General features: G+C 34.1%; 1 protein-coding gene across 1 annotated transcript in view; it reads right to left on the bottom strand.

Moving 5' to 3' along the window:
* Nav3 (neuron navigator 3) overlaps positions 1–26,549 on the bottom strand; it is a 296,229-nt gene that overhangs the window by 163,252 nt on the left and 106,428 nt on the right. The window contains exons 4-5 of the mRNA XM_042699113.1: positions 13,733–13,805; positions 12,075–12,258 (exon numbers count right to left, since the gene is read on the bottom strand). Coding sequence (XP_042555047.1) covers positions 12,075–12,258; positions 13,733–13,805 — 257 coding nt within the window. The remainder of the gene's footprint in view (positions 1–12,074; positions 12,259–13,732; positions 13,806–26,549) is intronic.

A 26,549-nucleotide genomic window follows, 5' to 3' on the forward strand; every position in this document is an offset into this window, starting at 1 on the left:
AAACAAGATGATAATGAAACCACATACTTTCAGCTAATTGAAACCACTTATTAATTTTCTTTTGTTATTTTTTAAAGAAATGCAATATTTCTAGCAACTGGGGAAAAAAGCAATGATAAAGTTCCAGGATATTGCAGAATTTAATTAAAAACAACTAGTTTTATGGGCAACGTGTGTTTTCTGATGTGTTGTGAAAGAATACTCTAGTTGCTACGGATGGACTTTGTTCTAAGTCCTCTCACTTCAATTCTTTGACCAGTAGCTGCTTCCTTGCTTCCCTTGGCAGAAGCTGTTTGCTTGGAAACCATCAAAGATTTGTTCAGTTTGCACTGATTTCTAATATCTTTAACTATGTTCATTTTTTTGGATCTGTCTTGTTCCAAAATCGTCCACCAAACCCACCCAAATTGCCCACCACCATTCTTTATTTTCTTAATTTCTTTCTTAAGACTTCTTTCCCTCCACATTTAAAGGTAAGATTTTATGCCACTTTGGCTCTGTTCCTCTAACAATGTTATGCTTCCCAACACATATTAATTTATTTTCTACTGATACTTCAATTAAAATTCTATCTTCCAGAATTAACTTCTTCTTTAATGTGCCCAGTTAATAATCTTTGAACTCGACACACAAAATTCATCATTTGCCTTCTTTTATTCCCTTATATGCCCTTTCAGAGGGTCATGGTAGTTTTTGTCATGCAGGCTTCAAACCACAGAACTGACTTGCACTTTCCCCCTCTCCATTGTTACAGATAAGCTGTTTGCACTTCTACAAATGTGTCTACATCTATGTTTTCCTTCCATTCCTGTGCTTACATACTAATTCCATCTTTCAGCACTTCCAATAGCATCTCTAGACTATAAGAACTAAAAATGCTTTTGATTATTTGATTACTTTTCCAAAATGAACAATTTGGACCAGAAAGGACCACAAAAAAGTATCTAGGCTTTCCTCTTGGTACTGTAGGCAAAGAAAGAAATTTTAAAAGGAGAGATTAATAAATTCCTGGAAACACGCATAGTAGTAGTAGATTCAATGTAAAGTTTAAAATTCAAAGATCTAGCTGGGTGCCAGTGGCTCATGCCTATAATCCTAGCTACTCAGGAGGCTGACATCTGAGGATTGCGGTTCAAAGCCAGCCCAGGTAGGAAAGTCCATGAAATTCTTATTTCCAATAAACCACCAGAAAACCAGAAGTGGTGCTGTAATTCAAGTGGTAGAGAACTAGCCTTGAGCTGAAGAGCTGAGGGACAGCGCTCAGGCCCAGAGTTCAAGCCCCATGACTGACAAAAAAAAAAAATTAAAAAAAATCAAAGATCTTACATTTGTACCTTCAAATTCAACTACCTCTAGTACTTAAAATTTCTTAGGCAATATACCAGGTTTGATGTAGGATTTATTAACAATTGTCTAAAAATGATTACTTCAGCCTTAAAATAACTATCTACCTACAGTTCACAGACATTGTAAATCCTCCATATCTTCTTTTCTATCATTTTTTTCAACCATTCTCTTACATGGTTAAAATGTCCACCTATCTAGCATAACTCTTTTGACTGGACTCAGAATCTTTGTTTTCAATAGCTCCCTCCCCTTTTCTTACCATTTTTTTCTTTACCACTATATCTAGATTTTTGAAAAATATTTTCCCCATGTGCTTGTAACATAATTTCCCAAGTTTTACATTTAGAACAAGTTAGTAACAAGTCAGGGACAGGGTGAACAAGAACCTGAAGTTTATTAGTAAACCGACACAAGGGAACTTGTAGACACAACTCTGAGGCAAGTTGGGTAAATAAATCAAATAGGAATTATGATCATATTGAGTCTATAGACACCTGAGTTGAAGATTGTATGCTGTTTTTAATTCTGACACATTGTCAAATGAGACTTAAATAATGGATAGGGGAGAAAATATCAGAAACAAACCTCTGAAGATCCTGTTATGAGACTCACTGAGACTCTCAAAACTGTGAGCTTAACTAAAGAGAATAATGATCACCTCTCTGGGAAATAAGATGATCAAGGGATTTTTTTGGGGGTGGGGAGCTTTCCAGAACATGGAAGGGAAGAAGATAAAACTATATGCAGTCTTTTTTGTGTTGTTGTTTTCAATTTAACTATGGAGCACATTTGGTATTCAAAACAAAGTAGGCTCCAAGCACCAGAACTTCCTCTCCCAAGTGGTCAAATAATCTTCCTTGTTTCTGTCTTTTCTATTTGCCTTTACTCTTGGAGAATACTGTTTGTAAGAATGAAAGTCCTTCTACTGGGGAGTTAGATATTTCTTACTTTTTATACGCAAAGAAATGGAAAAATCACAGTCTGGTTTGGTAGTTCATGTCTGTAATGCATGCTACTCAGAAGGCAGAGAAAGGAGGATCACAGTTTTATGCAGCCAAAGTAGAATTAGTACAAGGTTCTACCGGAAAAACTAACAAGGGGTAAAATAATTGCATGAGGCTCTAATATCAACCCTATTATCTGCCCTTCCCCCTCAAAAACAGAAAGGAGGAAAACAATAAAACAAAATTATACTTCACTATAGCATCCTATTTAACAAAATAAAGGGTACAAAGAAATAAATTAGAAAATATAAAGCGGTTCATGATGCTTCACCCCCCAAGTTTATTTCCAAATTTTATATATTATAAAATAATATGTTAAAAAGGCAAGAATTATACTCAAATTTACTATAAAAGTCTTGAAAGAAATACAAGAACAAAATATTTAATAAATTAAATGAAATATTGCATACATAAATATATGTAACATATTAATTTATATTTACTAATATATGTATACATGTGTATATATCTGTATATATGTGTGTACATATATTATATGTTCGCTATATATATATGTAGTACTCAGGGCTTAATGCTTGCTAGGCTGCTAAAATATCACAGAAACTCACTCTGACTACTTTTTTGTCCCCACTGGCAGCAAAGGCACAGGCCACAATATCCACATTCCTTTCTGTGGAAATGGAGTCTCTCTCAGTGCAAGAGTGCCAGTATCTCAGCCTTCCAAATAGCTTGTTGTGACAAGTACTTACCAGTGTGCCAAACTGTGGGTTGAGGAAGGGTCTTGGGAGCTTTTCCGCCCAAGACTCTCAAACCAAGACTCTCCTCTCTTCAGTTTATGATATACTTTTAAAAGACTTACGTTAAGGATTTTTGTACAAAAGTCCAAATGTAAGTACAGAATAGTTATTAAAGATTTTAAAGACTGAGATATACCAAAATACATTTTTATACTGTATGTATTATACTTGCTTAGGGCAGAAATCAATTATATATTCAAAATTAAGATTTACTGATTTCCTTAAGCTAGATTCTTTCTGAATTGTAAGGATTTTTTTTCCTCCTGATGGAGACTTGAGAACTGCTATAAAATATTATGTCACAGGTGAAAAACTCTAAGAGACAAGAAGTGTTTAAGCATTTCAGCCAACCTATCTTTTTATTGTATTTCAAGGCCACTTGTGCTCCTTTAAAAATGATTTGTTTTATGACTATATACACTTGAGAGTGTGTCACAAAATATATTGTCCTTATACTTCTGTTTTATAAAAATTTTCACAAATTGATTATTGGCTAATCCATATATGACTTAAAAATTTAGCTTTCTCCCCTATGTGTTTTCATTTTTAGTAGCTGAGTGGCTGAAATATCATCCCGATTGAATTTTATACAGGTTATTGTGATAATGTAGCTTATTAGTGAACTACCATATGAAATATATTATAATCTGTCTTATCTTAAATTGCTAAGACAGTTAATAAGGCCACCTTCATGGTCTGTATTTGTGAGACATTAAACTAGTAACCAGAGAAGGAGATGCCTGTTTAAGATATTCTACCATCAAAGCCTTGTTTTAAAGGAATGCCAAGCTTCAAGATAAGAAAGAGCTCAGAAAAACAGGTTCACATTTCTCTCACAATAACATCATGAATTAGATTTTCAAAATGCTTTTACTTACATATAGCTCAAGACACTATACTGTTCTATGGACCTTTTTCTATTTATAATTTTCAGCACAGGATAAAATTACATTTCAAGTACATTTAGATATCCATTACAAAAGTTTATTTCAATGAAATTAAGAGAAAATCAACCCTGAAAATGGACAAATATATTTTGTTAACCTAAAAATGTAAACTATCTTAGGCAAAGACCACCCAGATTAGTGAAAAACTGGATTATTTAATACTTGCAAAGACTTACAAAGTGTTGTAGTCAGCTACAACATATTAATAAGCTATGTTAATCAAAAACATCTTTGATTATCACAATTTGAACATAATTGTGCAAATGTATATCTGTAAAGTATGTAAAGATTTTTGGAAAAGCTTATTTAAGTAAGCAGTTGCCAATTATTGTGAAGCATGTCATTATTAGAGTGAGTTTTATATTAAGGGGTGGCTGGGTCTGAAAACTTCTCATGGTAAGCTTTGGTTGTCTGCAGGAATAAATGCTGATCATAAAAATTATACCTTCTGAATCAGAGAGGCTAATCACAAAGGGGGATATGGTGAGAGAAACACACACAAAAAAAATTTGGTAGTAGTGGTACTGGGATTTGAAATCAGGTCTTCCCACTTGCTGGACAGCAATTCTATGGTTTGATGTATGCCCCAGTCTTAAGCTCATAACATGAAAGAAAGTGCAATGGATAAGCAACTTCAACAGATTTTGGAGAAGCAAAATAAAAAGAAGAAGGTTAATGAATCCTTGCTCTATGTACATAGAAGGGCCAAATTAGTACAGAATTGTAGTGAGGAAAACCAGACTAAGAAATTCCTGATGAGCTGAAATGTATATAAAAAATAATTTTTCTAGGGCTGGGGAGGTGGCTCAGTGGTAGAGCACTTGCCTTGCATGCCTGAGGCCCTGGGTTTGATTCCTCAGCACCACATAAGCAAAAAGAAAAAAGCCAGAAGTGGTGCTATGGCTCAAGTGGTAGAGCGCTAGCCTTGCTGAAGAGCTGAGGGACAGCGCCCAGGGCCAGAGTTCAGGCCCCATGACCAGACCCCCCCCAAAAAATGATAATAATTTTCTATCAACCTTGTGATCATTCTATGGTTACCCATTTTATAGGGAAAAACAGGCATAGCAACAACAAAAACTCATCTAGCCATCTGAACAAATAAGCATTTTAAACTATCATAAATGAATAATCCTAGAAAATGCATCTTGATATGCAGATTCCTTAGTTTCTTTGGACCAATTTTCCCAAGGCATCATAAAATGAGCTTCAAATTCAAAGTTATAGGCCATTTTATCCTTATATTCAAACAAATATCAAGGTTCTTTAGTCTTTCAGAAAGGCTTTCAAAAGGAAAACTGTCAGATATGGCTTGATTATGCATGACTTTATAAGATGTATGTTTAATCAGTCTTTTGTTTTGTTTTGTGGGGTCTGGGTCTGAGCACTATCAGACCTCTGGGTCTGAGCACTATCCCTAAGCTCTTCAGCTCAAGGCTAGCAGTCTACCACTTGAGCCACAGACAGCGCCACTTCCAGTTTGCTGGTGGTTAATTAGAGGTAAGTCTCCTGGACTTTCCTACCTGTGCTCACTTTGAACCTTGATCCTCAGATCTCAGCCTCCTTAGTAAGCTAGGATTACTAGAATTACAGGCATGAGCTACGTTGCCTGGATCAACCTATTTTTTTTTTCTTTTAATAATATGTGTGTTTTTTAACTTACTCTAAAAGCACAGAACTATTCATGTACACAGAACATGAACACTGATGATAACAAAATAGAAATGCAGCCGGTCGCCAGTGGCTCACCCCTGCAATCCTAGCTACTCAGGAGGCTGAGATCTGAGGATCATGGTTCAAAGCCAGCCTGGGCAGAAAAGTCCATGAGACCCTGAGCTTCAATAAAAAAAAAAAAAATCACTAGAAAACCAGAAGTGGCGCTCAAGCTAGAGCCCTTGCCTGGAGCAGAAGAGCACAGGGACAGTGTTCAAGGCCAGAGTTCAAGCCCCCCAACCGACAAAACAAAAACAAAATAGAAATGCAGATGACAAAGGATAATATTGTCAGATGGAGAAAAAGTGTTACACCCATGTTTTAGGCAAAACTCTAAGCCAAAAGATATTCTATAGTTAATAGAAGAAATAATTATATATAAATTATTGTATAAATTTACAAAAATACCCAATAAAGGTCCTAAAAGAGTAGAAACACTTCTGGAAGGATTTGCTTACATTTATATCTTTTTAAATTCCTTATGAAAAATTACATACTTAACATATAAAAATTATATGTATTATGTATAAACATATAAATTATATATAAATTCATATATATAAATTAATTGTATATACATTATAAATAATTTCACCCTCTTTCTTTACTGAATAGATGCAGTAGAGCATATCTATATTAAATACTCAAAACCACAACTATTGAAATAGTCCTCATCAAACTCTCTTGAAAAAAATCTGTGAGTCATATGTCAGTACTCTTCTTATTGATCTGCCATTATTTCATGGTAAAGATGTTAACAAGCATAATCTCCCTAACCAGATTTCCTGCATTCATTAATTTAGGCTTTGGGAAAGTGTGCATTTGAAATGACCATTGAATTTTTGGTAGCCTATCTAAAAATTAATATTGGAATCAGTGTCACTATTGCTGTGTACTTGGGCATAAACTATTTAGAATGGTGCCTGGAACATGGTAAGGCCGACACATAATTACTCCTATTTATTAGTCTCTCCCTCCTTGGAACACACTTCTCTTGCTTGTTCTGATTTATTTCCTTCTTTACAATCTGATTCTTTTCAAATTTTCTACCATGCTCTGCTATGTTTCCCTCTAAGCATGGTAGGCTCTTGAACCAAATCGCTTCTCTTCATTTCCACCTGTTTCTATCTTTTCCTACCCAGATTTGGTTGACTGTATTATGTGTGGTGGCTTATGGACTTTTAAAAAAATTCTGTATGTTATGTCCCCCCATATTTGTATTCATAAACTGTACCTATCCTTTAAACTTTCCCCTTGTCATTCCCCACCATTAACCTCAGAGGTATTTCAAAATTAATATGTTGATCTTACTGTGTCCCTGTAAAACCTACTCCTCCTATATTCTTTTTTCCATTTTAGTTAATAGAAACACCATTTTCCCAACAACTGATACAAACAATGCTGGAGTTTATTTGACCAATTCCATCCCAATTCTTGTCTCCTGGAATGGGTGGCAAGGGATGTACACTCAGAATTAACCTTTTTATTTTCTCTACTTTCACTATGGCAATCCACTTTTTGCTCCTCAACATTTTGTTATCACCTTTATTTCCCTACACTTTCTGTTCTCAGTACAACAAACAGATGCATTTATATCCTTTCTCATCACACACAATACCTTCTTATATTATTAGGGGTCAAAGCAAAAAGTCTACCATATTCACAGAACATGTCAAAGCCTACTGGTCTTTTTCTGAATTATATCCTGATCTTCTGTTTTATTTTTTCTCTGATACAGCATAATTGGAATTTTTTCTTTTTGAAATAAATGAGAGGCTCCTAACTCCAAGTCTGAGTACTTGTTCTTACATTAAAAAAAAATACTCTAACCAATGCTTACCAACCAGTAAGCCTTCCATTATCTCAGTAAGGCTCTTCCTCAGTTTCCCACTTAAATTCATTAAATATGACTTTTATGTATCTGAGTTCATCTTACCCAAATTACTGTTCTTTAACATTAGTTATTAAATCACTGCTTTGAATTTCAGCTAGTCACTTACTGTTCGTCCCTCATCATAAACAGGGGAGCATCAAAACAGTAAAAACTTACAAATCTATTTTCCCCTCTGTAGTATTATCACTGCCTATAAGACTGCTTAATAAATATGTGTTAGATAAATTAATGGCATGAAACGGAAGACTTGTGAATCAGAAGATAACAATCAAAACGATGAAAAACAGTGGTAAAAATACTTTATTTAGCTTTATGGGAGTCCCTTGTAAAGGAAATACATAAAATAATTAAAGAGTTATCAGCCTGTTAAGTAGCCTGGGTATGGAAATGTTATACAGAATTAGATTGTTAATTTTCGTTACGGAAATTTTATTACTTTAAAATATTTTCATATATTTAATAAATTTTGGAAGTTAAATGAAATAAGTTAAATGAACAGCAATGAGGCCAATTGTGTCTTTAGTTAATGTATTTGCTATAGATGAGATAGGATCTTAAAGTAGGAGAGAAAAAGATGAAAATAAAGATAGTTTAACTGTTACATTCTAAGTGTTGCAGTAAGCATTTATATCACTTTGAAGATAATTCTATTCGCATAGTCTCCTCAACACCCTTATAAGGATGTTATCACTATTCTAACATTAGAGATGAGAAAATCAGTCTTAGAATCCCTAATGTCACTATATTGAGAATTATTAGGCAAGATTGAAACCAATTTTCTACACCTATGTATGTATGCATATACATATATATGCAGATTCATCTTTACTTAAAACAACAGACATATGAATGTCAAGCTCTTTAAATAATTGAATAAAAGAATAAACATAAGTGTCTGTGTGTGGATATTTGCATGCTCATGTACAGACTTTTAATATTACACTACCCCTTCCCTTTCATCTCCAAACTCCATAAAAAATTCTTTCTATTAAAATACATCTCTTTAGAAATGAAAGAAATTCTGGTTTTGGATTTTTTTTAAAGATTCATAAATTTCCCTTTTTTTCTTGTTTAAAGTTTAATTGATTCACTGACTTTAAAAAGAGCACAGTGTAGGCCACAACATAGAACTGAGTCAAGCAACTAATTGAAGCCAGGTTCTTGAAGGCTTAAATTACCAGAGCCTTCCTGTCATCCTAAATTAAACTTCCTTATATATTTTTCAAGATTTATAACCTCAGGCCAAAAAGCTGTAAACTGTCCCAGTTTGGGAGTGAATCTCCCAGAAGGAAATGATGTTTCCTGGAAAAGAACCCTGGAAGGCAAACATCCTCAATGGGAAAGGGGCTCCAGGAACAACGTGTGTGGTAGGGGTCACGGAAATCTTTCTAAGGGGCCTCAAAGTGAATGGTTGCTCAGAACATGCAGCCACGGATTTTGCCAATTTAACTTGGGTCCAGTAGTAGCAAGTTCAGCCACACAGAAAGTGGGTATGCTTTTTATTTGCTCCAAACAAATGAAAAGCAGAAAGGAAAATGGCCATCTCTGGAGATCTTTTCCTACATTCTCAGATAACTCTTTAGAAAGAATTATGACTGCTAACATTGCTTCTTCCAACATCAATGTGACTTTATACCTGCACTTTCACATTCTTTTTCTTTCTTTGAACGTGTTTTCATTCTGTAAAGCCTAAAGTGTTTATTTCCATGATTTGCGAGCTCTTGGTTGTACACTGATAACTATCCTTGGCTATTTGATAAAAGGTTGAAAGTCTTTCAACCTAAACAAAAATTAAGTGGTAAATATTTGAAGAGTAATAAACAACCATTTAATACTTTCCCCCCATATACTAGCATCCTAAAACTTAGTATATAACTACATATGAAAGTAAATCATCATTTTGTGATATTCCCAGTAATACATTAGTAGATACTATCGTGAGTATTATGCATGTACTTATTGGGTATTGTGGGGCCAGTGCGATAATCCTGCATCAATAATGTACTGTTTTAGTAAAATATAACTTTCCTCTTCCTTTTATTTCAAACAGCACTCTACTTGTCAAAATGTAGCTGATGAAAAGGTAGATAGGAGACATGTCTTAAATGCTTAAGACATTTATTAATGGAAATTAATGATCTGAGTTTGAAAATTGTAGTATCCCTTTTTACATTATGTATTAGAATAAGAAATAGTATTCCTACAATAAAAAACCACGTCTTCAAAAATGACATAAAATGGCGTCCATACTTTATATTTGAATTATACTTTAAGTATGAAAATAGCCTGAAGTTCATAGCATCCATATACATCTAGAAAGAATAAAAGAAACATCCCCCCAAAAATCTCATAATTTCCAAGAAATTCCAGACAAGAAATTGCACATGGCAGGTATAGGAATAGAATGAAGTAAAATCATGGCAAATGGTATTTCTTATTACTTCCACAGTCAACATGTTTGGTACAAAATCATTTTACTCATGTTATTTTTTGGCTACGATTGTTGCCTCTTTTCTACTCAGATGCTTTAACTAAACTCTAGGAAGTGTTATTTCTGGCAGTTTTCAGACTCTAGGTCTCTTTATATTAACTATTCACATACAAAATAAAAAGAATTAATATAGAATGAGGTTTCCTGCTTTCTTACCCTCTATTATTAAGGAAATCCAAAGAAGTCTCACCAACATGTTTTCTTTCTCATTGTGACTTTACTCTGATATCACAGGGAGTCAGACAATTTACAGAAAAATATCTCTATTATGATGAATTCATTCCTTGAATTTTATATGTACTAGTTGGGATGAATTTACATTTTTCACCAGTTTTGTAATTCATGGTTTGGTAAAAACCCTTCAAAACAAGAATAGGATTTATATTGTATACAGAGAGATATATTACTTAACAGGAAGAAAGAAACCAGGTTCTTATGAGGACTGGTTGAAAGATTAATAAGAAAGGATTTCTGAACCCAAAAATAAAGATGCTAGCAAGCAGTAAGTAGCATATGAAAATGTTTTCGATTTTTTTAACTTGTCCTGGGACTTGCCCACAGAACCCTGTGCTCTCTCCTGGCTTTTTCTTCTCTGAATCATGCTCTCCCATTTGAGGCACACCTTCAGCTACTGTAAAAATGCTCTAAAAGTTTGTTTTTTGATACCATTTATCCCTGAGAACAAACTCAAAGCAAGCTGCATTACTGGATTATAAGCATTGCTTCTAATGTGAAGTTACATATTTGCATTTGTGTGATATGTACATACATATGTATATGGAAATATTTAAGATGATGAAGAGTCTAATTTTATCCCTTCTTGTAAGTGTTAATTATCCAATACCCATCATACAGAAGTACTTTATCAGTTTACATAAAACTTGTTAACTTGAATCTCGTTTAATAATCATTTTAATATGTAAATTAGCTAGATTACAGTTCTAGTTATTCCAGGCATTGCCTTGAAGGTATTTGGGAGATGTAATTAAATCTACCAAGAGTTGATTTTAAAGTACAGAAGATTATCCTATATAATCTTGGTGAGTTACAAACAATAATTTGGAAAGTCCTGAAAGCCAGCAGGAGCTTCCTTGAGAGGTGAAATTTTACCTGTGTTCAGTAGTTTTAGCTGATCCTTGCTAATGGATTGCCCTTCAGACTTAAGACTTTTCCAGCCTGCCCTCACCTCATGCAACCCAGATTTTCCACAATAAGTCTCCTACTTTTTAATCTTTTGGCCCTTCTTGAATGTTTGAATACTTCTACAATTCCAAATTGTGAGGAAATAAACACACAGAAAGACTGAAAAAAGTAAGGGAAGAGGAAAAAGATAGTATTATTTTTCAGCAGCTCACCTCAAAGAAAGGGGGAAATAAGGTGCTATGGTTTGGGGGTCACTTTACCTCAGGCTGTGTTTACATGTTCCAAAAAGCTCAACGTAAATGGAACAGACATTCATGTACACACACACACACACACACACACACACACACACACACGCACGCACGCACGCACACACGCACACATCTCCAGATAAAAACCCTTATAAAATTTTTGACAGACCTTTACATTTTTAACCATTCAAAAGCATCAACAATTGACAGCTATACAACAGGGGTCCAGGACTCTGACAGACATTTTAAATACCAAAAAAAAAAAAAAGCAATAGATGGAAGTAGCTACGCCACATTGCTTACACCAAAGACATTTCACATAATTTGTTATAAACAACCAACAAACATATTTCTCCTCTGGAACTATGGATCGTTACATGTCCAATCCAAAAAAAGGGTAACTATCTGACAACGGCAATAGTCCGTTATATCCCATCACACAATAAAACTGCATACACATGTGTAACAGACTCATGAAGTTATTTTTTAATCACTTACTCTTCAATGCATCCCGACTTCCCTTCCTTACCTGGACTGCATATCTTGCTGGCTTTTGGCCTGACTGGCTTCTGATGGTGGGGAAGTGTGAGTCACACGCTGCTGAAGCTCCACCAGAGACTGGTAATACTGGTGTTGATGATGCTGTTGCTGCTTGTAGCGGGACAAGCTGAAAAACAGTCCTAGGATGGCTTTTAGGTTTCCATTTCTTATTTCTGTATCAAATGGAACATACAACAAAACATCCTATCAAGTGAACGTATTTAAAAAAATCAGTAAAATTCCAGATCCCATCTTTTCACACTAAATTGAAAGACACTAAATGTTCTACATCCCCTTCTGGAATTTAGAAGCGCAAATTAGCGGGGCTTCTTATGCTCCATGAGGTCACACAGCAAACAGGACAATAAGCCAGTAAGATACGGCTTTCTGCTGCTTTTTTCCCTTCCTTCCTTCTTTTGTTTCCATAATAGTACTGATCAATGAGCCCACAATGAGAACATAGTTTTTCCCTACAAACTAGAATAACTGTCTTTAAATAATTTTTTAAAATTTTATGTTTATGTATACTTATTTTATGTTTTTATATAGGCATATTTAATTTAATTTAGACCACTATTCTAAATATTCATATATTTTAAATAAAGAAGCAAAAATCAGCAGGCTTATATGACTTCAAGTTATCATGTGAGAAAGAAGAGTCAAAATGAACAATGGGAGAATTTCTAGCCTCTGTTTAACCACTTAGAAAACAAACTTTATTCTAGGTAATAGAACTACCACATAGGTCCGAATCTTTGCTTTTTGGCCACTAAATGAGCAGTTTAATTATACAACCTATTTCTTGAATATAAAGCCAAAAATAAGGGAAAATAGGATAAATGAAGGAAAGTAAACAATTATTTTTCATGTCTATTATACTTCAAAGTCTATTATACTTCAGAGTCACATGATTCCTTATTCCAATTGCTTGAAAATGATCAAGCAATAGACAGATGAAGAGAAAGGTTATATGGGCCAGGACAGATGGTAAGGGCAGGAAACAGAAACATCATTCACTTTTTATGAAAATTGTGTCTCAAGTTTGTTAAGATTAGAAAATTTCTCATCTTTATATATGAAGGTAAAGTATCTCTGAAAAAAAGAACACCTAAAGAAATGTCATCTATATCTGCTTTGTTATGTTTTGACATTAGTGATAATGCTCCAAAACTTTCATGATCCTTCAAACATTTCATGATTTAAAAACTATTAATACTGTTGCTCTCATTTTTAAGAACTTAAATTTGGCTTCAACCTTCTAATATTTTGACTTCCATTACTAACTTGGTTATATTATAGTAAGATTATTATTGTAAAATACTACTGAACATGAATTATATTCTTTTACCTATAATTATGCCCACAGATTATCCAGCATTAACATAATCATCTTTCCATCTATTTAAGAATCTAAAAGCATTCTGCACCATTAGTATTACATAAATGCTAATGATTCACCTACACAACATATATTCTGTTGCATACTGAAGAGTTCTGCAAAACTCAGGAAATAAAGCTTACACCGATGTCCATTATGATCACATTTCTGTTATTGGAAAGCCAATATTCCAACCTAACATTTCTATCATTATGAACAATTCTTCATAAGTAATGATGCCCATTCATAACTATAATAGTTTATCTTACCTTCAGCAGATAGACCTTGAACATTTACCCCTCTGGCTGCTAGAAAACTTAGGCAGACATCAACATTTTCAATCTGTAACATGAAAAGCAGCGAAAAGGCAACTTAGAGGATTAGTTTAAAATAAATACATGAGCAAGAATGAAGCCAGAAAGAAAGATAAAGAATGAATACTTTACATTCATGCCATTCTAGAGGTCTTTCTCAGATTTTAACTAGAATTATCCTGGCTAATTACAGAGTGGATATAAAGCTTTCATTGTCCAGTTTGGTACTTAGAAACAATTCATAAAGGCCTGATCAAGAATGACATTCTTGCAATGTAGCGACCCACCTACTTAACATAAAACCAGATTTCTGTGCTTTACAAGTTATTCTCCATAAAAATATCCATATGAGATGAGATTGTTGCTTGTATATGCCCTGGAATGTTTTAAGATGTAGATAAGTGAAATTCAACTGGTAATAATAGTTACACGTTCCCAAAGTTGGATAGGATGGACAAGGGAAGATATATGAAGGAAATGATCTACATTTTCTTTCTAAACTGTAACAAATCTTTATTTTAGAAGTTGTATTTTATTTTTACTGTGAGTACTACTACTCTGATGAAGTAGAGGTATTGTCTGTCATACAATAAATGAGTAATGTTGATAACTTGTAGATGGTTTCAATATAACAACCAGTTGGTATCCATTTAAAGTGAGAAATAAAACTCTAAAACAGTGATTTTATAGTAAGCCAGTGTGTGATCTCAACATTGATCACAGGATTAGATTTCAGAAGAGTGTAAGAACCTAGAAAATTCTAGTTCTTTGGAAAATTTTAAGAGGAAATGTAAGGTTATATTTATTTCTGCCTTCTTACATTGCATTAAAAGCAACCCTCTATCATATACATACACATTCTGTACTAATGTTTCCTCTGCTAAGTTTCTTTTTTTTAATATTTTTATTGTGAGAATACCATACAGAGAATACCATACAATTACATGGACAAGATAATGAGTACATTCTTATCAAGCATTGTTGCCTCCTCGTTGTCCTCTGCTAAGTTTCAAAACAAGGTCGAACTGTCTTGAAATCAATAACAAAAAATAGATTCAAGTATCTATCCTTCAAATGGAGAAAGGAATAGTGAGTGAATAAAATCATAATATAAAATGTGCATTTGTGAAAATAGAAATAGGTAACTTGAAGGGTGGGTGAGTTTGGAATGGAGAGTAGGGAAACTGAAGATGACACTGATCAAGATGCATCATCCTCAAAAAAGGTCATACAGAACTGAAACTCCTTTGTACAACTAAAGAATAATTTTTAAGTTAATATAGAGGATGAAATGTGTAGAATTGGATTTTTTGTCTGTCTTTTTAAAAGGTGTTTTTACATCAGGGATTTTACTGCTTCTCAAGTAGGCTAACACAGCTAAGTTTTTTCTCTAACATTGAATAGCATTCATATTTTCATCAAGTACCAGATAAAGCTGTTGGCAGGCAATTCATTAAGTGTAAAAATAGTTTTATAAAAGTAAATCTCTCAATTTTCACGATGTTGATCCTTCCAATCAAGTGTAATCCTAGCTACTCAGGTAGCTGAGATCGGAGGATCGCAGTTCAAAGCCAGCCCAGGCAAGGAAAGTCTGTGAGACTCTTATCTACAATTAACCACCAGAGAATCAGAAGTGCTGCTATAGCTCAAGTGGTAGAGCACTAGCCTTGAGCTGAGGAGCTGAGGGACAGTGCCCAGGCCCAGAGTTCAAGCCCCACGACTGACCAAAAATGAAAAAAAGTATTTCTTCAATGAGATTTAAATCTAATGATAAATACTAGCTGCAATAAAATGTATACTTTCATAACCACAATTAATAAGTAGAAATATTAGAAATATTCACATTTGGAAAGATACTCAGGAACTTAGAGCAAGAGAGGAAATAGCAGAGATCAGACTCATGCTGTGCTCATGCCATGTGTAATGCTCATGCTGGTCTATGTTACTCAGTAGAAAAAAATGATAAACTTGACAAGCTAGGGTTTTCCTTATACTAGTTTTTTTGTTGTTGTTGTTCATGGGGCTTGAACTCTGGGCCTGGGCACTGTCCCTCTGCTCTTTAGCTCAAGGCGAGCGCTCTACAACTTGAGCTACAGCGCCACTTTTGGTTTTCTGGTGGTTTATTGGAGATAGGAGTCTCACGGTCTCTCCTGCCCAGGCTGGCTTTGAACCGCGATCCTCAGATCTCAGCCTCCTGAGTAGCTAGGATTACAGGCGTGAGTCACCAGCGCCCGGCTCCTTATACTAGTTTATTTTGGTTTGGCTTGTTACTGAATCTGTATGCATAACTTTGGATAGCACTTTGTATCTTAATAAGTGAGAAAATATTCCAGTGACAATTTGGAAAATAAAACGTATGTTCTTTTTATTTTTTCCCTTAAAACAGATAAAATACATTCTTTCATAAATGTCACTGTGTGCAAAATTAAATGATAATATCCAATGAGATATTACTTGTTCAGAAATGTCAAGGTATATATGTTTGCTTTGAGGGAAAAATGATTTTATATTGACTTATTTTCAAAATGAATTCTACTAAAATTATTCTACTGGAAAAAAAGAAGCATCATCAATCTCAAAAAGGACCAGATACCATCTAATCACTCTTAATGTTCTGACACCAGTAGCTGAATTGCCAGTGAATATATAGTGCTGAGATTCCTATGAAATCCTTTCCTTTCTCCACAGTTCACTTTCCTACTAGGAAATGAGATTACATAAGGGAATAAAGAAAATAAGAAATACAGAAAACAAAGTAAAGAAAATAAGAAGCTGTTAAATTGGATGTTTAAATATATCCATCCATAGTATTCTTTTGTTTCTTTCAACTCTATTAAATAAAATACCTAATAATTAATATAGTCTAATGCTAAGAAAAACCAAACGATTAGATATTTTTAATATTCTGCAAAGAAGTCCTGATGCTAATATATTTGTAGCAATTTATATACCTGTAAGAGAATGTAAGAATATATCAGACGCCACATAATTTGCTGAAAAATGTCAATAGGATATTATTGCCTACATTTTAGGAAATATATAATACGTAGGCAGTTCTTTAGGGGATCTGGGGATAGATTAATAAATAGTCTAAGTTTGTAAAGTAGATTATTTCATCTGCCATTTTATCAACTTAGAAATCAGACTCCTAGTCTAAGTCTAAACTGTATTTTAAAGACAAAGAAACTGATACCCAGAGCTCTCATAATAATAACCTAATAACGCCAGATTAAAAAGGATGTATTAGGGGCTGGGAAGGTGGCTCAGTGGTAGAGCGCTTGCCTTGCATGCCTGAGGCTCTGGGTTCGATTCCTCAGCACCACATAAGCAAAATGAAAAAAGCCAGAAGTGGCGCTGTGGCTCAAGTGGTAGAGCGCTAGCCTTGAGCTGAAGAGCTGAGGGACAGTGCCCAGGCCCAGAGTTCAGGCCCCACAACTGGACCCCCCCCCAAAAAGGATGTATTATATGAGGCCTAATTTAAGTGAGATTCAAGATAAGCAAGTGAAACAAATAAAAACAGAAAATACACTAGTTGGAATAGCTTTTGTCTTTGTCTGAGCAGACAGTAATGGTTATATATCCAGATGTATAGATAGACAATCATTTAAAAACAAGATGCTCAGTTTACATTCATATCAATTAAATTAATATGTCAGTGGATAGAAGCCAGTTTCCAAATGTTTGACAAATCTTTGGGTAACTGTAAACCTTGTACTCAATCTATATGCTTAAAAGGAAGCATTTGCATACAATTTCAATTTATTTCTATATGGATGTGGGAAATTACATTGCTTTGACAATAGAGATGCACTATCTTTTACTTATTTGCACCACAAAGTTATGTAATTCATGCATTTTGCATTTTATCTCTGTGGCATTAAAATGCCTATCTTCTTGTGTAGCAGAAATACAAAGAACTTCGTCTAAGTTCAGTTGGCAACATTTTCCTCATATGAAGTTTAGAGTCACATCTTGAACTTGTGGACAGCTGCTCTCAAACACTTTTACTTTTTTCTTCTTTTTGGCTTAATTTTTATTGACCTATTTCCCATCTCTTTTGTCATATTATATTTAATTATGGCTAGATAACTGTGAAAATACTAATGATATAATGAAAACATAAAATTTATCTAAGTTATGGACATATTAAATATTCTTAAAAGTAGCAAATGTAGGGATATATATATCAATTAAATGTAGTCACATATACATATATATATTACATATATATATATATATATATATATATATATATATATATATTTGAATCGAGCTGTTTGGAGTCTATCCAAATACTTAAATGCTATTATAAATCTCTTATCAAAAACATTGTTTTTGAAAAGTCTTTCTTTTTTTTAATTTAATTTTATTTTTTCTTTTTTTGTGAACATACTGTACAGAGCGGTTACAATTACATGGGCAGGATAATGCGTACATTTCTTATCAAGCATTGCAGCCTCCTCCTTTGTTTACCCTTCACATCCCTTTTGAAAAGTCTTTTTGAAAACAGACTGCTACATTCTTTACTGAAGAAATTAAACATATTGATTAGATGTTAATCTCTAATTATAGATCTGATTAGTTTCCATATGTGTAATTAATATCAGCATCTTGAAACACTACCAATTAATCTTATATTTTATAAAATCCAATCATTTATTCATTCATTGAGCATTTATTGAACTGTTTTATGTTCAAGGCAAAGCCACTACACTCATACATTTTAATCAACAGTGATCCTTACTTCAATTTCTACCATGAAAAATGGGGACCTAAGTTTGGAAAAAACTACACATTTCTGTTATAACTCTATATTTATTGTGCCTCTTATGAATATGCTAAATATCAGTGGGTCTGATTGCTAAATCACAAACTGACTTTCTAATGAGGAAAGAAGGGCTTACCCATTTTTCACTTCTGAAAAACTCAAGGCAGTCATTAATATATTTATCTCTTCAATGTAAAACAAAATGTAGTTGTGCTGGTAACTTCAGTATTGCCTTGTTTGTGATCATTTGGGTAAATGGCCCAAAGTGGGATTGCTGGGTCATAGGGAAGCTCTATGAGTAGTGTTTTGAGGAACCTCCATACTACTTTCCAAAGTGGTTGAACAAGTTTACACTCCCATCAACAGTGCAGTAGGGTTCAATCGAGGCCATACTACTAAAGCTACCAGCACAACTGTTTATTGCAGCATTATTCACCATAGCTAAGATATGGAACCAACCCAGATGCTCCTCAGTAGATGAATGGATCAAGAAAATTAAATTCTATGCCTCCATCAGAAATAATGACACTGTCCCATTTGTTTGGAAATGGAAAATCTTGGAAATTCATTATATTAAATGAAGTAAGCCAGGCCCATTGGTCCGTCGTTTCCCTTATCTGCAATAACTATTATATGTCTAGGACAAGCTGAAAAGGTCAAAAACTATGTACATATGATAGGGACACAGAAGTTTTATCTTTTGTTGTTGTTATTTGTAATGCACTTATAATGTACTATGTGATTTTTTTCTCTTGTATTTTCTTCCTCTATGGTATAACCCCTATTTTCACTGTATTTGATTCCAGTGCCCTGCATATTGTATATACATTTTTTTCTAATTTGGGGAGGGGAAGGGAAATAACAAAATGCTGAAATAAGGATACAAGGTGACCCATTTCAAAAATGATATGTACAAGACACAATGTTGAAATTGAACTTTACAACTTTGTGGGGGAGGGAGGAGTTGGGGAGGTGGGGAGGGAAGGGATGGTAGGGGGCAAAACAAAGGAGGAGTAACAATGCTGGATAGGAAATGTACTCATTATCTTATTCATATAACTGTAACCCCTGTCTACAGGATGTTTACAATAAAAATATATATATTAAAAAACATAAAAAATTAAAAAAAACAAAAAAACACAAAACAAACAAGATTAACATTTAAGTTTTGTGTGGTGTATTGGGGGCAGAGTATGGGTTATTTGGGATGTGAAGTTTGAACTCAAAAACTACACATTGTACAGTTTCCATCAGATTTTTCTGCTCAAGGTTGGTATTTACCACTAGGAAAAGAATCACAGCTTTACTTTCAGCTTTTGCTGGTTGGAGGTAAGAACCTCCTAAATATTGCTTCCAAGGCTGTCTTACAAAGAAGATCCTAAGATCTCAGTCTCCTGAGTAGCTAGGATGACATGTACGAGCCCCTAGAATTTGGCTAACATGTGTTCTTGACATAAACCCAAAGTTTACATTAAAAATACCTTCTGAGTGTTGAATGAACAGTTCCGAAGGATGCATGACTCTTTCTCAAATTCATAATTTGTGCTGTGTTTTCTGACAACTGACCATTTAGCATATGTTTTATTAACTATAAAACTGGTATATAACTGGAAATATATTTCACAATATTAACACAGTTAGAGCTTTACTATTTACAAGTTTCCTTCACATCTGCTTATGCATAGTTAATGAAAACTATATTTAGGTACTAAATATCTGAATGTGATTAATGCTAACCGTAGAGTTTGTGATTAAATCTAAGTCATGGCATGGCACTTAATATTGAGTGATTAATTCACTCATAAACTATTGACTTAATAATGGGCAAAGAGCTCTGCTAGATAGTGAAGGGGCATAAAAATGAATTATAGGGTCTTTGCCTTCTAAGCTTGTGAAATAGCCAAGGAAACAGAAAAGATTCATAAGTCACTATAACACAAGGTATCACATGATAAATTCCAAAGAAACATTATAAACAACATCTTTGGCACCAAAGAGAATGAACTCATCAATTTTTACTACAGATCTGAGAAAGCTTCACAGAAGTATCATTAAGGCTTGACAGTGAATTCAGATTTTGATAAGGCGAGACAAGTATCAGGAGGAACACGGCTGGCCAACCAGAACAAGCACAAGGAAAAGTGTTCCAAGAGGGCTAGAGGAAAGATCAAATCAATCCTCACTTTCAACAGTCATGATTCAGGGTGATTTTAACAGGTGCTGCCATCCCTTAGACTAAAATTAACTACTGCAATATGAAAAGTTAAATAATCATAAACCACATAGCAGTCATAATACCTCAAAACCTTGTTCTCTCCAGAAGAAATGTGTCCTTGTTAGGACAAAGGTGAAGTACTAGATGCTGCCATGAATGAAATACAGAGAACACCTATGAAAGATAGGAATGAAGTTTTAACATTGGCTTTCTTGATCCTTTGGTGCCTTGTGGTAACTTGATTAGTTTACCTTTTGTTTCTGGTTCTTGCATTCTGGTTCTTGTCATTTGCCCTGATCACAGAAGTGTGATCCTAGTCCACAGTATCCCGTCCAGTGTTTTGCTCATGAACTTTTCTGCCCTGGGTGGCTTTGAACTATCATCCTCAGCTCTCAGTTTCCTGAATAACTACGAAACAACAGTGATGGCTTATTCCCTGTGTTTTTGGATCTGGGTCTTGCTATGTAGCTCACGCTGACCTCATTTTTGTGATGCTCCTGTTTCAGATTTCTAAAGGATGAGATCTTCAGGAGTGTACCATCATATTCACCTGGCATTATTTTTAGTTGTCAGTATGAACTTGCAATGCCAATATAATTATATAAATGAAGAAACATTTATTAATGATAACAAAAATTGATGACTCCTTGTGATTAAACGTCCATTGTAACATAAATGTTAAATGACTAAAAAATTTTTAAATCGAAACAGATTTTTAGCCAAAGATAAATTTGTCTGGAGAATTAAAGTAAAATCTCGCATTTTTCTCTGTTTCAAAATAAAAGAGTATTTTCTTTATTAACTTAGCAATTATTGTACAGTAAGTAATGTTTGAGTGCTTACAATAGTTTTTTTTTTAAGATGGAGAAAATTGGGTAAACAAGAAAAAATAGGCAAATGCAGTCATAATATTCAATGTATATATGCAAAATGGAACTCAAATAATTGAAGCTAAGGCAAAGATGGAAAACATTATAAGAAGGATAACATTGATCCACACACATTCATTTGATATGTTGAATTTAAACCATTTTATATAACTAAATAGATATAAATGTATGTGTGTGTGTATATATATATGCAAGTGTATATAGAATTTTTTCTAAACACAAACCCTTTTCATTTTCACCAGAACTTTGATATTTGTCCCAAATTCATTAGAGATATACAGAGACAGCATTGTCATTATAGATACACAATCAATAGAAGAAAAAAATATATTATTTTGCAGTGAATTTGTGCGTTTTTTCCACGCTATTCTTCTAACCACAGTAATTTAGATATTCTACTATGCTATTTCTCCTTCCTGAATCAAAGTCTCCACAAACTTGAAAGTGCTAATCACTTCACACTACAACATACTGAGACAAGGCACCAAGAAAGATGTTCACTAAATAAATATTTAGTGAATGTAGTCTGAAGGTAAAGACAGAAGTAGTACACAAAATCCTTCTTAGTGTACAAGGTTGAAAAACTTCCAAATTATTTCCAAAATCTCCATTGCATTTGTATTGGTTCATGGATCAAGATAAGAGGATGACTATGGAGCCCAAAAGCCAGGGAATTCTGGAACCAGTACAAGCCTGAGAAGACAAGAAATGGATTTCCACTACAGTCTCTGAATGAGCTCAACACTGATGATATTGAGTCTGGTCTAGTGATACTGACTTCCAACTTCTGGCCTCAAGATCTGTAAAAGAATACTTTCTTATGGTATTCATAGAGACAACTCCAATTATCTACTCAATAGCAGCTTCAAGTATAGTTATCTTCCTGTAAGCATGCACATTCTAGGCTTCAGGGTCTGGATTTGTGACTTGTTTACCCTACCTAGGGAGATACTATTTTATTTTACTAATGAATACATGTGAAAATGTCCTTTAATGTTGAAGTAAGCAATTTTAAAAAAGATGGAAGTCTTAAGTTCTATAAAAAATACTAGATTATTGGATGTATGAGAAAATAAATTAAAAAATAATTGTTACAAAAAATAACTAGTAATATGAGGTACAACAGTGTTTTAGGTTGCTGAGCTGCTTGCTGTTCTACCAGTATTAAATTTTTATCACTGTAAGAAAAAGTTTAGGAAAGGATTTAACACTCAGACACATGGTATTAACTACATTTTGCAATGCTTATATATACATACATAAATATTATTAATTTCTAACAAAAAATTTCTGTCTTCTATCTAAAAACCTCTATAATACAAACCACATCAGAATGTTCCTTTATTTCAGTTTTTAGTGATTAGAATAATTACGCTACCCAAAATTACACCTGTGGTTGTTGTTACAAGAACATCTCAAGAACTTGTAAGCATTATGCCCATCTTAGGTCCTTACCTCTACCCAGACCTGAGCTTCTTCCAGCCCTGGAGTTACCACCATACAGCTGGCCCCTTCCTCTCTCCGCCCAGGCCCCCCTGAACTCCCTTCTACCTCACTTCCTACCCCCAGACCCTGCTGCTACCTCCACTATGGAGGCTGTCATGCGCTCTCTCTCCAGGGGGGAAATATGGCTCCTCTAATAAACCTTGTAATAATCTATCTCCTGTGCCGGCCTGTCTCCGCGTAGTCGCCTGGGATGGATGTGACGGATCCTTTCAGTACTTGTTGTACAACACAACGCTAACACAATAAAACATTCTTATTTTTGTTTATAATTTTTAAATTTTTGCTTTCCTTTTCAAATAAGATCTCTCTATGTAGTTTAGGCTGGCCCTGAACACATGATCCACCTGTCTCTACCTGCCAACCCTAAGATTCTAGACATACACAGTTTACCATGTTTAGAAACAAAGCAGTGTTGTATTTTCAACTTTCATTTACTTTTGAAAGGCAGACTAATAATACCCAAAAATGTGATTTCCATGGTGTTGGATTTTTTTTCTTTAAAAATTAGGCTTAATGAATTGTAGAAAATATATTTTTGTGATAAAATAAATCTGTAAAACCTATAAAGATCACAAACCTATATATATATATATATATATATATATATATATATATATATGCATACATATATATATATATCCACTAAGCTAAGAGTGGCAAGACAATCATCATATTTGCTAATTATTAACAATCTATCTTAGCAAATCAGAATTCTATTGGATGTCAGATTTCATCGTCCTATTTCCTCTGAGCAAAAATGAGCAGAGCCCCTAACCATTTCCTGAATTCTTTCTTTCTGGATCATGAAGTCAGAAAGAGAATTTCAGCAGCCATTGTCCTGCTAACAATGCCTCTCAATGTCTCCAAGGTATTTCAGTTACTTAATATGAACTATACTATTAACTTCTAGAGGTAATCTCAGTTTTAAAAATCATCAGTATTATAGTCTACTAATTTCAATATAAATTATCTTATACTAATAGACTACACTCATTCTTTCTAAATTTTGACACTATGAAAATTACAAAAAAAAAAAAAAAGGAAAGAAAAAGGGTGCCAAATTTCATTTCTGTGTCTGTTTAGAAACCACTCATATTTGTAGTGAAGCATCTGTCTTCGTAAAGCTATCCCTTTCTAGTCATTCCAAAAGATGAGCAGTTTAAAAAAATGGCAAGGGATCATGTGAACTAACCTATCAATATTCCACTCCTATGACTCATAGTTTTAGAACCCACACTATGCCATTTATAAGATTTTATTAATCTTTCAAGGGCATTCTGATATTTCATCTCTTCCTTATTTGGTTAAAAACATCATCTTATCTTACCAAAAATGATACTTTAAAAGAATAGCAATTACAAGCAGTGGCTAAGCAAATTAAAACTTTAAAAGGACAGAATGTTGATAAAAACCCAAGCCACTTGTAGTATCAAATACAGTTTCAATTTTAAGATAATCATAATTACAGAAATAGCATAAAGATGTCTGTGAAATCCATAACAGTATTTATTCTGGAAGCTACAAACCCATGGGGAATAGAATCTGATAGGGAGGGAAGGTCCAACCTAATTTTTCATCTTTGAGGAATAAAAATATGATAAAAGAAACACACATTTAAGAAGTCTTCACAGTGGCATATCTCACACAATAGTATGTAAGATATGATCAAAACTAGATGCAGTTTGTGGCTGAAAAATATTTGAGCCACCAGGGTGAAGTAGAGAAAGGAGTCAAGGAAAGAGCAAGGATATGCTGAGACCTATTTTGCCAGCTTCATAGTTGTGCTGTCCAATCTAATTCTTGCTTTGAAATTACTGCACAGTCAAATGTCTGAATTCCTCTGCACATTTGTGAGTATCCTTAAATATAAGAATCTATTTTTAAAATAAAGAAAAGCTTCTTTCCCGAACAACTTTTCCTCCGCATGTCTAACATTTTTGTTTAAGAACCATGCACTTGTGCCTCCATATTTCAAATAAATGTTGTTGCTTTTTTTGTGGGTTTTTTTTTTTTGCTATTTTTAATCTACTGGTCATTCAGGATATTCCTGGCATTCATAATGTAATAATTTATTTCTTCATCTATAGCTCATCAAATTTATGGCATGTGACATATATTCTGAATCTTGATACCACCCAGCTAGAAATTACTCAACAGGTGTCATCCATATTAGTACTTTCAATCATTTAGTGAGGTTAAATATAATGTTCAGTAAGCTACTAAAAATTACGTTGTTTTTCAACAAGTTTGTTTCTGATGATCATTAATTAAACATAAACATGACTTTGAAAGCTGAGTATAAATATGAATCAAAATATCTCCATGATAGAACAAGTGGTTGCAAAAAGGACAAGTATGTACACTTTGGACCATGTTTCTTAAAAAAGTGCTGCCATATATTTGCATACACACAAATATATGTTACTTAGCTGGCTGGGAAGGTGGGTCAGTGGTAAAGTGTTTGCCTTGAACACATGAGGCCCTGGGTTCGATTCCTCAGCACCACATAAGCAGAAAAAGCCAGAAGTGGCACTGCGGCGCAAGTGGTAGAGTGCTAGCCTTGAGCTGAAGAGCTGAAGGACAGCACTCAGGAACAGAGTTCAGGCCCCACAACCGACAAAAATAAATAAATAAAAATTTAATATATATATATATATATAAATAATATATATAATATTTAAAGAAACTTTTAAGCAATCACATAGAAAAGAGTAAATTTGTATTTTCTAAAATTCTAAAGTTGTTCCAAGGTTGATCTGAATTCTTTAAGTTTTGGGTTTTTGTTGTTGTTGTTGTTTGTTTGTTTGTTTTGGTTGGTCATGGGGCTGGAACTCTGGGCCTGGGCACTGTCCCTCAGCTCTTCAGCTCAAGGCTAGCATTCTACTGCTTGAGCCGCAGCACCACTTCTGGTTTTCTTGTGGTTTATTGGAGATAAGAGTCTCACAGCCTTCCCTGCCTGAGCTGGCTTTGAACCCCAATCCTCAGATCTCAGCCTCCCGAGTAGCTAGGATTACAGGCCTGAGCCACTGGCGCTGGCTTCTTTCAGTTTTTATTTAATCTACTTAAAATATATATTTACCCAATCATATATCCTACTTCTTAACGTTAAGAAAAACATACTTCCTAAATTCTTTTGCATTGGTTAATCTTCGACATGGACTTAATCATCCCCTCCCCCACCACTTCCCTTAGGATTTTACAATATCACTATCTCCCCTTTTCCCTAGATACTCCTCTATGCCCCCTATAACCTCTTCTACCTCCTCAGTTTACTTCCTCCATTTCCAAAACTACTCTCAACCAGTGTTTCCCTCAAGCTGTATGCTTTTTTGTCATCTTTTCTTCCATTGGAAATTTCCAGAAAAATGATTTCTGACTCACTGGATATACCCA

Source organism: Dipodomys spectabilis, unplaced genomic scaffold (assembly GCF_019054845.1).
Source record: "Dipodomys spectabilis isolate Male_0828 unplaced genomic scaffold, ASM1905484v1 ptg000234l, whole genome shotgun sequence".
NCBI classification, from domain to species: domain Eukaryota; kingdom Metazoa; phylum Chordata; class Mammalia; order Rodentia; family Heteromyidae; genus Dipodomys; species Dipodomys spectabilis.